Source organism: Excalfactoria chinensis, chromosome 7, assembly GCF_039878825.1.
Source record: "Excalfactoria chinensis isolate bCotChi1 chromosome 7, bCotChi1.hap2, whole genome shotgun sequence".
Taxonomy (NCBI): Eukaryota; Metazoa; Chordata; class Aves; order Galliformes; family Phasianidae; genus Excalfactoria; species Excalfactoria chinensis.
Window position 1 is genome coordinate 4,430,877 of NC_092831.1, and position 17,210 is coordinate 4,448,086.

General features: G+C 34.1%; 1 protein-coding gene across 1 annotated transcript in view; it reads left to right on the top strand.

The window, feature by feature from the left end:
• Positions 1–17,210, top strand: part of LRP1B (LDL receptor related protein 1B) — a 563,267-nt gene that overhangs the window by 405,371 nt on the left and 140,686 nt on the right. Inside the window, exons 24-31 of the mRNA XM_072342527.1 lie at positions 2,933–3,130; positions 3,681–3,885; positions 4,347–4,511; positions 5,564–5,808; positions 11,936–12,067; positions 13,858–14,085; positions 16,245–16,419; positions 16,656–16,750. Coding sequence (XP_072198628.1) covers positions 2,933–3,130; positions 3,681–3,885; positions 4,347–4,511; positions 5,564–5,808; positions 11,936–12,067; positions 13,858–14,085; positions 16,245–16,419; positions 16,656–16,750 — 1,443 coding nt within the window. The remainder of the gene's footprint in view (positions 1–2,932; positions 3,131–3,680; positions 3,886–4,346; positions 4,512–5,563; positions 5,809–11,935; positions 12,068–13,857; positions 14,086–16,244; positions 16,420–16,655; positions 16,751–17,210) is intronic.

Genomic DNA, 17,210 nt, shown 5'->3' on the forward strand with positions numbered 1-17,210 from the left:
GTCCACACTGCATGTAGTAAAAATATTTATCAATGAACAAAGACAATTCAGTTTTGTATCCTGAATGTTGCATTAATGAGCTCTTAACAAATGCTTTAAAATTGAAGGCCTTGCTGAAGAGATTTTTTTTAATATTTTAAGGAACTTCCTATTAATCCACTGGTGGGAACATCATTTAAAGAAAGTCTTTGTCACAATAATTGTTATAGTATGTAAATAATTGCTACTACATGAAATTAGTTATACGTTTTGCTCAGCTATCACTCAGCTATGCTGATATGTGACTCTCAGATCACACATCACTGATGTGTTACTGTGGCCTGTATGTCCAAAATGCTGTTGTTCTCTGTTCAAGTTCTTATTTTATTGCATTCCTTTCATGTCTTTGACCCTTGATCAGTCACATTTATTTTTTCACTGTCATTTCTGAACATTCAGAAAACATATTCTTACTGGGCTACAGGAATGAAAGGATTAAAAGCATTGTAAAAAGATGTTAATAATGTTATAGAGGAAGGCTTCTTACAAACACTAAAGCAAGCAGCAATTACCAATATTTGAAACCTACGGGGGGAAAAAATACAGTACATATAAAATATACTCTCTGTGCTGAAAAGTAAGAAAATTGAGTCTAATGCTGTTTAGCTTTTCTTAGGCCCAGGAGATATTTCTGCTTAATATTTACTGGCTGTTGGTGAGAATCTAAAGTTACACATTGATTTTTACAGATTTTGTCAGACTATTTAATGTTAGATATATGATCTGAGACTGGAGATGTCAGCTAGTATAAAGAGAAGTGATTCTGTTTCTTATAAAACATAAAGACTATATCCTAATGCCATCAAAGCACCAAGAAAATAATTCCGTATCAAATAAGACGTGTGCTTTTACAGTCAATAATAATTTTAGTTTATTTCATTTAAAGGTATGGTGAATACTCCAAAGAACAGAAACTAATACATTAATTGCTGACTGTTTGAATTGCATTTTAGTAAACCAGTCAAGGAATCCCAGTTTTGATCTCATTTGTGAGATTTATGATCCTCAAAATGTCCTTTGTGGTTAACATCTCTGTGTGTGAGAACTTATGTGAATGTTAAATAAAGGCTTATAGATTTGTTTACTACAGATAGAGTTGAAATAAAATTTCTGGAGGTAAACAGGTCCCCAGTAATGCCAAATGCCATCAGTAATGCAAGATGATATAAAATAATTCTTACTCTATCTGTGTTTGTTTGGAAATCTCTTGAACTGGGAGATGATGCACAATGTGTTAGATCAGTAACCAGTAATCCTTCTTATGGGAGGAAAAAAAAACATTCAGAAGAAGATTATTAGTTAGCCCTCTGCTAATTTTTAGTTCTAGGGTTTAAATAGACTATCTATAAGCCAGCACTTCTGTAGTACGCTGCAGTAACACCTAAATTCAGTGTCCGATACTGCATGGTGTTTTACAAACCATTTCAGTAAGTATCCATCAAAACAAAAATGTGGAAAAAAAGTAATTAGATCTATTTCAAGCTTTATTTTAGGTGCTCTACTGGTGTCTCTTGCAATGTCTTTCTCTTCCTTTCTTCTGTTTTTCTTCAGTTCTGCTTCTCTTATTTTCTTGAGGTTCTTTAGGGCAGTAGTGTTTTTCTTCCATATATCGTGTTTTCAAATAGTTTGATTTTCACTGTTCTGGCACGTATGTTGTTACATTACAGACTACTCAAAGAATGTTTCATTCATTTTTTAAATTGTATTGATCAAGCTAAAAATATATTACAGAGCTCAATTATTCAAATAGGAAGTCAATATAAATTATATATTTCCATATTCTTCCTAGTATCTGTTGGAACCTCCTTCAAAATAAGTTGTGCTGATATATTGCACTTGAACTCTTTCACATCATGATAGGAAGGAAAAAAAAGTTTCTTGGAAGATACTTAAATTTCATTCTTATGTTCCGCCTTTCAAACTTGGTATAATAAAAGTTAGGTGAACTCCAAAACACACAGTTCAGGTTTCATTTAAAAAGCAACTTTAAATATATTCTAAGCCTTAAGACTTCAGCTGTGTTTCTGTGTGTATGCATGTGTGTATATATATACTTCTGTGTTACTGGATGCATACTTGGAGAAAAGAATGATCTGATTTTTATCCTCAGTTGCTCTTAGCTGTTTTTAAAATCCATTCTGTTAGAATTTCCAACTGTCTTGTGATATTAAAAAGGAAAAGGAGAAAGAAAAGATCTAATCTTTTTTCTCATTGTTTGTTTTATTAACACAGCTATTAGCTTGAAATCTTCACCTCATGTAAACTCAATAAAAATTAAAATAGAAAAGTTTTATAATATGGTTAACCTACGCAGTAATTGTTTATGTATATTTAAGTGTATAATGATATAAGCTTATGGGAACAAATGTAACATCATTTGAATAGCAAAAAAGAAGTGGTTCAGTGGTAGTTGGTGTGGTGTATCAGGAAGTGTATAAATTGCTCATTTCCTTCACTTCAGCTTTAAATGAAAAAGGATTGTATATATATTTCAGTACTTTTTTTTTTTTTTTTCCAATTAATTTTCTTTTAGAATGATATAAAAATAATATTTCTTTTCTGATACTTTTGAGAAAATAGTTTATTTTATATCTTGAGACTTACAAGGTCTAGTTATGGAACAATTTGTGGTGTAGCTATAAAACATGTTTCAGTAGTTGAGTGTGATATTCCCAATTGCAATGTTTGGTGTCTCTCATACAGATCAAAGATAATATTATATATTGTAGAGAAGTGAGGTGTTTATGGGGCTAAAATATAAATTTGAAAGACACTCCATCAGGAAGTGAATTGCCTTAATACTCTGTTGTTCTTATTTCACTTGTCATTTATAGCAATGTATAACAATCTTTTCTTTATTATTCTTTTGAAACGTGTAATCTTCTGCTTCCAGATCCATTTGAAGCTTTCATAATTTTTTCTATTCGACATGAGATCAGAAAAATTGATCTTCACAAACGTGACTACAGCCTTTTAGTTCCTGGTTTAAGAAATACAATAGCACTTGATTTTCATTTCAGTCAGAGCTTACTGTACTGGACAGATGTGGTGGAGGACAAAATTTACAGAGGCAAGCTTTCTGATACTGGAGGTATGGATTTAATCCTTAATTTCTTAAGAGTAAAAACAACTGCAGTTATAGAATGCTGGTTATCCTGAATTGTTACTGAAAGCAAAACCTGCCTGTTTTTTGTTTCGTTTTTATTTTCCTTTTTGCTTTATTGAATTAAAAATGAAAGTAGATCTGCGTAAGTTTTGTCTGGTGTGTTCATTAGAGAGCAGAGGCATTAGTAGTACATCCTTCACAGATACTGCAAAATTAGTCCCTGGTAACAGGGTATGTCAGCAGTAGGACTCTGTATGAGATCTGGCCTTCATTGGAATTTCCTCAGTAAACCATCAAGGAATAAAATTGCTCTATTTCTATAGAATGAAGTTTATTTATGCAGTGCAAGTAGTATGGTTATTTACAGTAGTCTATTACTTTTGCAAAGACAAAATGTCATGTGGAATGAAAGCTTATCTATATCCATCAGATGAATCGAGGATTTACTTCAAGAGTGTATGATACACTTGTATTTCTATGTACACTTAATCAGACTCTATATTAGTTTTTTTAAGACTCTCTCTTTCTTTTTGAGGTGTAAGTGCCATTGAGGTGGTAGTACAACATGGTCTGGCCACACCTGAAGGTCTTACTGTAGACTGGATTGCAGGAAACATATACTGGATAGACAGCAATCTGGACCAAATAGAAGTTGCAAAGCTAGATGGTACCTTGAGAACAACATTAATAGCAGGAGCTATGGAACATCCAAGAGCTATTGCTTTGGATCCCAGATATGGGTAATTGTAAAAGGATTATTTTTTTCAAGATGAAAAATATTGTAAATATAGAAGTTTAAATGCAAGATTGCTTGATTACTGTTTTTGTGAATTGTAGTTTTTGAAAGCATATAAGTGAAATACCACCTGTTACAATGTAGTGTGGACACTGTAAGTGTTAAGAAACGGTAAATTAGGAGATACTACTTGTTTACAAAATACTTTCTCTTGTTGTGTGATATTTTTCCTTTGATTTTATTTTCAATGTGGATGGTGGTATCTGGCCCATTTTGTGCCCTTAGGCCACATATAATGTGTATTACTGTTCACAAGCACTAAATGGAATGTTGTTTTCATTTAATTTAAAAGGAATAATTGTATCTTCTCTCCAATTTATTTATTTATTTATTTGTTAAACCATTTAAAATTCTCTCACGTGCTTCAAATATGTTCTTATATCTGTTTTATTTTCCTCTCACTAGAATTCTATTTTGGACAGACTGGGATGCAAATTTTCCTCGCATTGAATCCGCTTCTATGAGCGGAGCAGAAAGAAAGATCATATATAAAGATATGGATACTGGAGCCTGGCCTAACGGCCTTACAGTGGATCACTTTGAAAAAAGAATAGTATGGACAGATGCCAGGTAAAGTGATAACAGTATTCTTGGTTATCTACTTATAAATCCTCATTCTTAGATGCAGAAATGTGAACTACATTGTAAGTGTGATGTGGCTGTGTACTATATGTACATAAAGAGTCTTGTGTGCAAATGGATCTTATGTGCGTTCCTTTCATTGCATTATTATTATAAATAATTCGTGTTTCAGTTATTTGTCCTTTGCAGTTTTTGGTGGATAGTTGTTGACTGTGAGATTTTGTCAATATACAGCTGTGCGGAAGTACATTTCATAACTAGTGGATAAATACGTTTGGTTTAAGTACAAAAGTTTCTATGAGAAATTCTACCTTGGTTCCTGAGAAAGAAGGGGTCTTCAAATTACCTACTGTCAAGGCCCTAAGTGCATTAGCAGATCCTAATGGCCATGGCTTCCCAGGAACTACGTCTGCATGTCCTGCTTGTACCCATGTGCCCACTTCAGCCTAACCACAGCACTGCCTGTCCGCAGACCCTGTATCCAGACCTTAAGCCACAACTGACTTCTCCCCTGTCTCATCACCAGAAATAAGTCTGACAAACTGGACTGTTGGCTGAATCTGATTGCTACCCCTGGGTTTTGTTGTGTTTCCCTTGCTCTGGGGCAGTGAAATGTGGCCTGGATAGTGAGTCTTCTGTCCTGCCAGCTGTATTATGCCTGGTCCCTGGTTTCCTGTGACTTTAAAAAGCAGTTTGCTGTTAGTGTTCCCTGACACCAATACACAGAAGACCTATGTAATTTAATGGTTTGGTTTTTTTTTCCCTTAAGTTCACCTGAATGGAAACTTCCCTGCTGCATTTTCACATCATGAAATTAAATTTGACTTTTAAAAGCACTGCACAGGCAAAACATTTCACATCCTAGTTAGAAAATTAAGATGAACTAAATCAGGTCTGAAGCTGATGTTTGCTCTCTAAGCTTTTTTTTGGTCTTTCCAGTGTAAGGGCAAGGTCTTAAAACATCTTGCTCCACAGTGTCATAATGGTTCTGTGGTGTTTTTTTATTTTCATATAATCTGAAGTTTGGTTTTATCTTGTAGATCAGATGCCATTTATTCTGCGTTATATGATGGAACCGGCATGATAGAGATTATACGGGGTCATGAATATCTTTCTCACCCCTTTGCTGTTTCTTTGTATGGGAGCGAAGTATATTGGACAGATTGGCGGACCAATACGCTTGCAAAAGCCAATAAATGGACTGGCCAGAATGTCAGCGTTATACAAAAAACAAGCGCTCAGCCCTTCGATCTTCAGATATATCACCCAAGTCGTCAACCTCAAGGTGACATTTGAACAATCGTTATTGATATGAGAGGGAAAAAATTATATACATATCACAATATATGCATATTGGTTTGCCTTTAACTGTTTATTTTTACTTAAATGTTATGTTCAGCATGGGTGTTATTTGGGTGCACATGGAATCTTTATTCAGACTAGAGACAGTGTGAGGTTGAGATTGCTGTCTGTAAATATGGCCCATTTGGAATCTTGTTCTTGATCTGATAAAAACGAAGAGCAATATTTATTTTTAAAGATTCCAAATTAATATTGTTTTAAACTGAAGGAGTTGATCTAATGAAAGCAAACCTCTGTTGGCCATCCTATGCTTCTAAAGGAAGATGAATTCTTTTGTGAAGTAAACTATGTATGCAATTTTTATTAGTAAATATAGTTTCTGAATGCTTAAAAGGATAGTGACTCGAATTGTGGATGCCTTCTCCTTGGAGGTGTTCAAAGCCAGGTAGGATGGGGCCTTGGGCAGCCTTCTCTAGTGTTAGATATGGAGCTTGGTGTCCCTTGTTATGTGACAGAGGGGTTGGAACTTGATGATCCTTTCCAACCCAAGCCATTCTATGATTAATTTCCATGTAAATATAGGGAAGGAAAAATACCACAGGAGGGTGAATGCAAGTAGTCACAGAATGTTCTGTGGTCTCTGGATAAATTTCAGTACTCGTTCCAGTAAAAGAAACTGATATGAAATTTGTGTCAGTTTCTTAGAATGTTTTGCCCAGTATATTAAGATACATTTTCAAGGAGCATTCACCTGTGTATCACTTGAAATTAATGTTTTTTTGCTATGCTTTTTAATTAGTCACATTCTACACTTTGGTGTCTGAGGACCTGTGTTCTATAATCAGTGTTTTCATGGTAGCAGAAGAATTTCTGTTAGCCTTTTCTTTCTGCTACGAAAAAAAAACAAACAGGTATTTTCTGTTGGGACTGGGGCCAGGCAATGTCTTGGGTTTATCTGACTTCAGGGGGGAGACTTTCGATGCATAGTGTGATGATATTCAGCATTCCTTATTCACGGATATCTTGGCCTAAGCAATGGAATGAGCTGTAGAATAAGTTTTAAACTGTAATTTTTCAGTATCTATAAATTAAAATATCAAGTTACGTAGCTGCAGATTTAGAGTACACGATATTCCGATTTATCACTGGCCTGTGGAGTATGATTTAAATAACAATCTTTCAATAGAAGCAATTTTTAATTTATTTTTTTTTTTTATAATTTTTTTTATCTTATTTTACAGTAAATTTCTAATTTTTGTGAGGTTTATTCTAACACATAGCAGCCACTCCCTAAAAATACTCCTGCCTTTGGGTTTTTCTTTATGGTTTGTGCCCTGTTATTACACAGTTTTCTATTCTTTTACATCTGCGTTTCTTATCTGCTTAGTATATCAGTATGCTTGTTGAAAGTCAGGCACGTCATGTACTTTGCGTTCCTGATGTTAAGCTAGTGTCATTAATTCCAGTTTTCTCTTTTCATGTTTGGCTTCTTTTTTTTGTGGCACTCTTTCATCTCAAACTGTGTACTCTCCTGTAGCTGCCAGATTTCTTGCAGACTTCTGTTTGAAAGGGAAATGAGAAATTTTTACTTGTAGATGCGAACAGCCTGTTTTTCATTTAGCTTTAAAAATGAAACCCAATCTCTTGGTTGGCTAAGCTGGGTGTGGGTGGGAGGAAGGAGAAGCATAGAGATCTTTTAACAAGAGCTTGAGAACTGCCATAAATCTATCATAATTTATGCAGTATAGCATCATGAAGAACCGAGCCAACTTAAAGCTACTCACATTTCTTCTTGTCTATTCTGTTTCATGGCAAATGTATAAATGATATGAACATACTCTATGGTATACTATTTTCTTTCAGCAATTAAGTGTGAATTTAATTATTTTAGGCAAAAACATTAATTTTAGAACTAATGCATTTTCTGATCAGTTCTTAGCTTGCAAATTCTGATGATTAATGCTGAGTTCATTGGATATCAGCAGGTATTTTAACTTGACCAAGTATGGCGGAAGGATCCCTGGACCACTGAAAAGCAATGTTACAGGAAGTATTGACAGTGAACAGAGGCTTAGATCTAACTGGTATTTAATAAGATAGACAGTAGACTGTCAGCAATTTAGAAGTGTCATTTTGATTTAAGTGCATATATTTGAAAGTATACAAAGAATTTAGTCACGTACTTAGTCATGTTCTGAAGTTGGACTTGATAATCTTTAATCTTGATTATAACCCTTGATTCATAGGCTGTCAGGGTAATCTTTCAGTTGTCAACTGGTAATAGAACATCTGGAGCTATTTAAGGGTTAATGGTGAAGAAAAATAACTATTTTGTTTAAAGAATGATTTAGACAGCAGTCAAGAAGACATATGATGAAGAATGACATATAACTGTGTGCAGTACTGTAAGAGGAGTAGATTGATAAGCAGTCGGGAGTGTAAAGCAATTAAATAATGCAAAAGGCTGTCCAGTTGGATGCAAATGGCAGTTCTGTGCATTGCAGTCATCAAAAGGAAAAAAATAGATTGGTGAAAAGGATTAGTAAGGGAGTAAAGAACCACAAATAGTGCACTGTGATGCTCTATAAATCCATAGCACTCCCACACCTTAAATACTTCAAGCAGGTCATATGAAAGATTCTAAGAATTCTTGACAGACTGATCGAGAGTGTGGGAAAGATATTTGTATGAAGACAGGTAAAATGCTGCTTCTCGAAATACAGCTTATAGATGGGCTTCTGTGTGATGGAAGCCTGTGAAATCCTAGGTGGCGTGGAGAAGGGAAGTATGGATTGGTTATACGGTTATTTGCAATAGAATTAGAAGGAATGATCAGAGCTAGCACAGGGAAATGAAGGAGAGAAAGTCTTGGTAGCTGAGCCTACTGCACACCTGTTTGCCTTCAAGAGAATTACTTTTTATTAAAAAGTAAAGGATGAACTTAGCAGTTACTCAGTGAAAGCAGTATGAACATGAAAGGAATATATAACTGTGCTGGTATACATCATTTTTAGATTGTGGTAACATACTCTTCCAGTCCTGCACGAGTGTCTGCTTTATAGCACTGTAATTTTCCACAGGTGTTCTAGTCCATACTGTATAAAATGCATAACTTTTGGTGTGGACTAATAGTACACAGACTATTAGAACACTTTAACCATAATTTCGCCTTTTGGATAGTAGTTGGACTTAGTGATCTTGGATAGTTGGACTTGAAGTTCTTTTCCAACCTAAATGATTTGATGATCAATAACTAGTATTCCTTTTTATTTTTATCCTGTATGGTATTCTATTTGAACTGCATTCTTGAAGAGCAGCTCTCCTGAGATCTTTCAATATGCGTTTTTATGACATACTTTACAATATTGTCAAAACCCTAAATCCCGATTTTGTTCAGATATTTCCTGAGACAGAGGATTTACTAATGTGAATAGTCCATTAACTCATTCACTCTAATCCTGAAGGGCTCATGGAACCTTCATAATTTCCATTTATTTTTTTAGGTTCACATTTGTAAAATATGAGTTCCTTCACCCCTGTTCCACTTCACAGCCCCAATTTTTTCCACATAATTATTATAGTTACAAGAGAAACAATGGTGATGATAAATTAAACATTTTTATATTAACATTTTTGGAAAAGACAAATAAAGTTGTGACATAAAGATAAAAGGGAATTTACAGTTCATTAGCAGTCAAAGGAGCTATTAACTCATCACCAAGTCTAAATATTTTTACGCTGGTTGACCCAACTGTCTTGTCAGAAATGCAGGAGTGATTACAGAGAGGATGTAAGATGTCTTTTCCCACCCCACTAAGCCTTGGAACAGCAGGAGAAATGGCAAGGACTGGGAGAGAGCTGCCAGTGATGAAAAGAAACTCGTTGGAGAAGTGTAGAAGATCATGGCTTTATGATAGAATAATAAAAAACACTGGATAGAATTAAAGTAATCCATTAATCGGAGGCTCTGAGTTCTGATCAGACAAGTAATTAAAGGATTCGAGTGATACAGATCAATCTAAGGAAGCATGCCTTGATGAGAGAGGCAAATGGTTTAGTGAGACTAGTTTTAGTTTGCCATCTGATTTTAGTGTTTGAGTGTAAGCTACTATTTCCCAAAGAGATTCAAGCATCTAGTTTGTCTTGTTAGGTAATTACTATATTGTGGGCTAGTGCAAAATTGAAGAAATATATTCCAAACTAATTGATTTTGTTAATTAGAAATTTGTCTTGACAAGCCTATTCTTCTCACTTCCCTTTTCATCACTGCTAATTTTCTGTGTTGCTTTTTTGTTGCTGGTTTTCTTTTCTTTTCTTTTTTGGAAATAGAAAAATCACTGCATTTCCCATTCATGCTTGAAATGTCTCTATAGGAGCACTCTGGAACTGTATATGTGCAGTAATGAATGAGGATTACAAGAGTAGTTTCACTACTTTCTCTGAGCATTGTCCCCGGTCATTTCTCTATGCTCTTAAAAGCAATTTCAGCACATCTTGTTTAGAGGAGAATGGTATAAAGTTGCTTGAAATAAAACGACTCTTAGGAAAGCTTTTTTTTTCTTTGAACAAAGTAAAAATAATTTTGCATTTCAAATCATCTTTTCATATTAGGTATTTCACTGATATGGTAAGTAGATCAAATCAAAAGGGGAGCATTGAATTCACTGAAATTCCCTTCATGGACCTGGCTTGACACTTCACAATATGAAATGTGTTGTTTATGTCTTCATTTATACCAATGTGTGTTTTTTTTTCCATGCCTCCTGATGAGGAGTGTACAATTGCTTACATTTTTATGGTATGACTAGGCTGCAAAATTAATTTCTTATTGAAAAGGAGCACTATGTGGCACAAAGCAAAGGTATAGGAGAAGGTATGACTGTTTACAAGGGTGGATAGCGTTAGGACAAGGATTTATGGTTTTAAACTAAGATGAGAGTTTTAGGTAAGGTGATAGGAGGAAGTTTTTCACACAGAGGGTGGTGACTCACTGGAACAGGTTACCAAAGGAGGCTGTGGATGCTCCATCCCTGCAGGCATTCAAGGCCAGGCTGGATGTGGCTCTGGGCAGCCTGGTCTGCTGGTTGGTGGCCCTGCATATAGCAGTGGGTTGTAACTGGATAAGCATTATGGTCCTTTTTAACCCAAGCTATTCGATGATTCTATGGAAAAAAATTAAAATCCCCTGGCATCATGAAGTTACAATGATAGTTTTGGTGGTGGCTTAAATGAAAAAAGTCTGTCTATTTCATTATTTGTCTGGGAAAAGATAGTAAAGTTCCTGCACAGTAGTCTTAGTGATTCTTCAAACAGAATATTCTAACTTTCTAACTAGCTTACAAAGATCTGACAGAATACATACCTTACACTAGCTAATGAGACAAGGTTAAGAGCATGGTAGTTAAAGTAGGACCTTTTACAATCAAATTTTAATGTCACAAAAATTGCATCGCTAGCAATTATTGCTGATTTAGTGGAATATTCTAATACAGCTGTCTGTAATTTTAGAAGAGGCTACTAAGTACAGTTGTAGTTTCATTTACCTCTTGACTGTCCTTAACAAGGAATGTTAAAGAAAACCCTGAATAAGGCTTTTACCCTCTCTGGTCTATCAAGAGAAGAAGAGATCCAATAGTGAATAACATCATCAATTTATGTAAATATTACATTAATCACACTTTGAGCAGTTAGCTTTTTAAAGGTCAAACAGCTGTAAATCTCAGTGAGAAATTTGAAGGAGGCATCATTCATAAAGATTAGACCTTAAGTAACTACAATCAGTTTTTAGTAGTGTATGATGGGATGTACATCTTGATATCTGATTGCATTTCTCATAAATGTGTATTTATCTTTATTGTTTTCCTTCAGATATAGGTGAATAAAGTGTTTCTTAGAGTTGTGGTAGCAAAGTTCTTGTTAAAGAAGTTGAACTGTTAATGAATTAAAACTTCTTACAGAATCTTGTCATTTGTTTCTAGTGAAAATCAAGTGAAGCAAATTAGGATAACTACAGTGATAGTCATAAGATAATGAAAAGAAATGCGGTTTTGCAAGATGACTAGTTCTGAAGGTTGTATTTATATTTTGTGTATTTCATTATACAATTTTAGCTTCAAATCCATGTGCTGCTAATGAGGGCAGAGGTCCGTGTTCTCACATGTGTCTGATCAATCACAACAGAAGTGCTGCATGTGCATGTCCTCATCTGATGAAACTTTCTTTAGACAAGAAAACATGTTATGGTAAGTTTTTCTCCCGTGACCTAACTGTTATCTTAAGTGTTTGATCTTGGCAAACTAAAATAGCCTTAGAAATATCTACAGAGCATTTTAATGATAGATTTTTAAAAGGGGCATCTTTTTGAGAAGTGATAACTTACAGTCAATGGGGTATGTGTAGCTTTGGTATTTATTACCATGGTCAATTTATCCATTGATTGTATTTATGATATGTTAGCAGAATTTAACAGAAAGATTTATAGCATAAGGTCCATCATCAGAAAATGATGAGTCAAGTAGCTTGAATAGCAAAAATATACTTAAAAGCTTTAATCTGTCTGTTCTACTAAAATTTTCTGAGCATCACTTTCAAGGATTAAGAAAAAAAACTAGAGCTGCTCCAAAAGTAATGCTTCCTGTTTTATAATGTTGTATAATGTTGGCCCACAGCATCAGAAGCAGGTATTGGTGGTATAGTGGTAAAGGCTGAACTTCATCACCAGTATTCCATTGCATTTTGTTGCTGTGCCACATATGGCAGCAAAGGCAGTCTGACAGAACAGAGTCTGACATGGAAGAGCACATGGAGCAAAAATGTGTCATTGAATTCCTCTATGCAGAAAAAAATGACACCCACTGACATTCATCAATCCATGCCGATTGTTTATGGAAACCAAAGAGTGGATGTGAGCACAGTGAGGCAGTGGGTGATGTGTTTCAGCAGAGGCAACAGCAGCATGAAAGATAAGCCATGCTCTGGATGGTCATGCATAGCTATAGCACCTCTAAATAAAGAACATCTTTACCAACTCATTTGCACAAATCAGCTAATGGTGGTGAATGTTTTGAAAAATAGTGCTTTTAGCTGAGAACTCCCTATCACATTGTTACTGTGTGTCAACCACACCACTGTGCTCACTGTATTTGTTGTAGTTTCCATGGTAATAAATAGAAGGCACTACCTTTGGAGCATCCTACATAATATGGAAAGGAAATGTTAGACATGTAGCCTTGAAGAAGAGCTTCACATATATTAATACTTTATTTTTCAATCCCTAGAAATATCAAGAAATTGTGTCTACTATCTTTTAAGACTTTGTAAAGCATTACTTTAATCAGTGCTGTGTAATAATGTTAAGGAAACCCCAAGACAAAACATTTTATTGCATCAAGAATATTGTGGAAATAAAGTTACCTTCACAGTTTATACACAGAGCTTTGCTTCAATAATTTAGATTGCTGAGATAAAAAGTAGTGTTCTGTTTTGCTCTTAATGTCTTTAATTTTTTTTTTAATTAATGGATTAATGGAACTTATAATTATTGAGTTTTCTTTTTCCTGTCCCCTTGCCTCTTCCTGCCTACACTTAGATTCTGATTAGTTTTTACTGAGTTTTATGTGCAAAACTTTCAGTTACAGTGATAGTCTGCTCCCCTTGGGAATACCAAATATCTGTGATAATATTCTGTGAGCATCTGTTAGAATATTCAAATGAAATTTATTTTTTATTAGCATAAGAAATTAAAAATAAAAAGTTAAACTCTTGCCTTACACCTCTGCTAGATTGTGTTGATTTAATAGCGTAGAAACATCCTGTCCTGTACCCAGAACTAATACATTTTTCCTGTTATTTTTATGCTTTGTAACATAATTTATTTCTCAAGTAACACTAAGTGCAGGTTTTCTGGAGTTGTTAAATCATTCATACAAATTTTATTTACCCGTTTGCAAATGAATGACTTTTTCTTTTGTTAGCAATGATGTGAAGAGGATGAGGTGATTTTTCTTTTCTTTTTTTTTCTATCTTCTAACAGAAAGGAAGAAATTTCTTCTTTATGCGAGACGTTCAGAAATAAGAGGAGTGGACATAGACAACCCCTACTTCAACTTCATTACAGCCTTCACTGTTCCTGACATCGATGATGTGACGGTCATAGATTTTGATGCTGTTGAGGAGCGGTTGTATTGGACTGATGTGAAAACGCAAACCATCAAGCGTGCCTTCATTAATGGCACTGGTTTAGAAACTATTATTTCAAGAGGTAAGTAACATAATATTAAAAAGAATACTGGGTAAATGTTTGTGTGTTTTAAATTTGCTGATGTATATCTGTTCAAATTCTTGCTAGGTATACGTTGCCCCAACATTGCATAATGCATGTAAATAATAGGGAAAAACTGTTCAGAATTCTAGTTTATTTTTAAAATAAAACAGTTGTCTTTTTTTGTTTTTAAAACCATATTAGAATTACATCATTGTTTTACTTTGTAAATAATATAGCGTGAATTTGGGAAAAAACTGTCAAGAATGATAAGGAAGCTTAATGAAACTGACTTGTTTCTCTTAACATTGTTATTATATTCTTCAACTATTATCTAGCATTATTTCATAATTTCATCTATTTTAATTGATGTTATCTTCTGCTGTGGAGTAATTTTAATCATGTTTATGAAAGGTGTAATTTATCATAGATAAAACTTAGAAAATTACCACATTCTGACATTATAAAGACTACTTGACATGCATAAATGATCTTATTTGCTAACAGTCATTTTTATACTCCTCGTAAGATCTTCAGCTTTATAAGAGTGTACCTCTGGGACTCCAGTTGGATGAAGTCTCGTGCCACTGTCACAAAGATACTGAAGTCCTAGTTGAATCTTTAAAAGAATATGAAATCCTTGGTTTTTCAGTTCTTCCAACCAAAAAATAAAAATGTTGGGGATAAGCTTCAAATGTGTCGATGTGATGTTCCTAATGTACAGTAACCACTTAACCTTAAATATATGTGGTTAGTCTGTAGCAACATCCATGTTTGTTTGTCCATCCATGCATGTTTGTCAGCAGCAATAATTGTCAGTCACCATAACCAAATTAAGTTGATAAAGCAATAGTCTGCAAACTATTAACCGTAATGAAATCATCCTTGGCCTCTCTCCTCAAGTTGTTGGACAGTATGAAGGAATGTGCCAAGGCAGATCAACATTATGCTATCTAGATGTTAAGCAGTGATGTTATACCCAGCTTCTATGGCAGATATTATCATTTTGAATCAATATCTTGTTAAGGAAGGCTGTTGTACGCAAAGAGAATTGTGAAGCCATCTCATTAACCATATCTTACTCATGGTCTACTAATACTACCTACTGTCACAAGTTGGCTCCTTCCAGTAATTGTGCTTTTTCTAAATGCTGCAGAGCCTATTCTTGTTTATTATAGATGTCCCATGAAAGCTGTTGCACGTTTAATAGAAATTATTTGTGATAGATTTTGGGTAGAGTTGCCTGTGTTGGGCAATGCAGACCGTATAATACATTATTTCTGTTTTTTTCATCATTTTTTCCTGTTTTGAACTTTATATTCAGTATCATATGTTCAATAACAACACTAACTTCTTCCAGTGGCTCTCGATTTACTACACTTTATGCCTTTATCTGTGAATACAAGTAGATTTCTTGCATCATGGTGAAGCTTCAAGACTAAGTTGTTTGTTGCTTCATTTCCTTCTCATTCAAATCCTAAGTTAAAATCATCAAAGCAACATTAAATATCAGCTTCAGAAATACAAAAAAAAAAAAAAAAAAAAAAAAAAAAAAAAAGCAGCTTTGTTACTGTAACTATCTATCTACTTATGTGCTATAGAACTGTGAACACATTCTGTATAGAGCCTGCCTGGCAATAAGGAAAGAAGTGGGCTTTTAAACTAAATAATACCTTTGTTTTAGGAAGTCTTCTAATCTTACAGACATTAAGTATGATTTAAAGTAGTAACGAGTTTTTTCTTATAATGTTTATATTTCTGAAGTGTGATCTTTAAACTTTCTAGTTGAAGCTCACATGTTCTACATTGTTGTCTTTTAAAAATACTCAAGTAGTGAGTAATAAATGCTCAGTTAGAAAAATGCACTACAAAAACACAGCATCTGTCTGATAGTGATTTTTGGACACTAGGATTTATGGTAAATTTTCAGGTGAATTTAAGTGCGATTTCTTGAATTTAATACTATTTTCATGTTGCTTCAATTGTATCAAGCTGAAGTGAAAAAAATGATTATTCATTGTTGGCAATCATTTTAAAAATGTATCTTAGAATATTCCATGGATTTGGTTTAAAACAAAATAGGAGAAATAGTTTCTTTTGCTCAAAGACTGAGAATAGTCTAGAAAAAATATCAATAGCATTGCTGTCAATTTTTGCAGATATTCAGAGCATCAGAGGTCTTGCAGTGGATTGGATATCACGTAATTTATACTGGATTAGCTCAGAATTTGATGAAACGCAAATTAATGTGGCACGTTTAGATGGTTCCTTAAAAACCTCAATCATCCATGGAATTGATAAACCTCAGTGTCTTGCAGTTCACCCAGTAAAAGGGTAAGATGTCTTTGATTCTGTTATTCTTTCAAGCTGGAACTAGATTTATTCATTTAAAAGATTTTGCCGATAATTTCTCAATTGAATATTTATTTTTGAGTTTATTCAGTTTTAATTAAATCCTATACTTATTACTTAATTACATAATTCTAAGTTTATGAACATGTTTTGTCTGCTGGTGTGTTAAAATTGCTGTGTACGCAGAGCAACATTTTTAATATGTTTATTTTCTTCAGTAAGCTCTATTGGACTGATGGAAACACAATTAACATGGCTAACATGGATGGAAGCAACAGCAAAATTCTCTTTCAGAATCAAAAAGATCCTGTTGGTAAATATTATTTGTTTCTTATTCAACAGTACTTCAGTGTAAACGTTATCTTCAAATGGTTTGTCATAGTATGTCACAGTGATAAAAACATGCACAAAGGCTTGGGGAAGTCTGACATACTTTTGTGTTTCACCATTTGAGGTGTTTTGACCAATTGTAGTTGAATGGAAATCTACTGTGATGGTTCCAGTATGCTATTGTCAACTTGTAGCAGTTATTTAGGCTGAAGGTGAAATAGAACCCACTGTGTCTTTCCATCTTTAGCTCATGCATAAAAGAGTTAAGAGAGCGAGAGTTTAATCCATTAAATCTGTGTGAGAGGGTTCTTTATGGAACTTTCCTCAATGAAAGATCAAATATATAATAGAAAGATAACTTTGATATTATTTTTTCACATACAGAAAGGAGCAGAAATTAAGTGTATATTTTATAACAATGACTTCATTTTTAATATCAGATT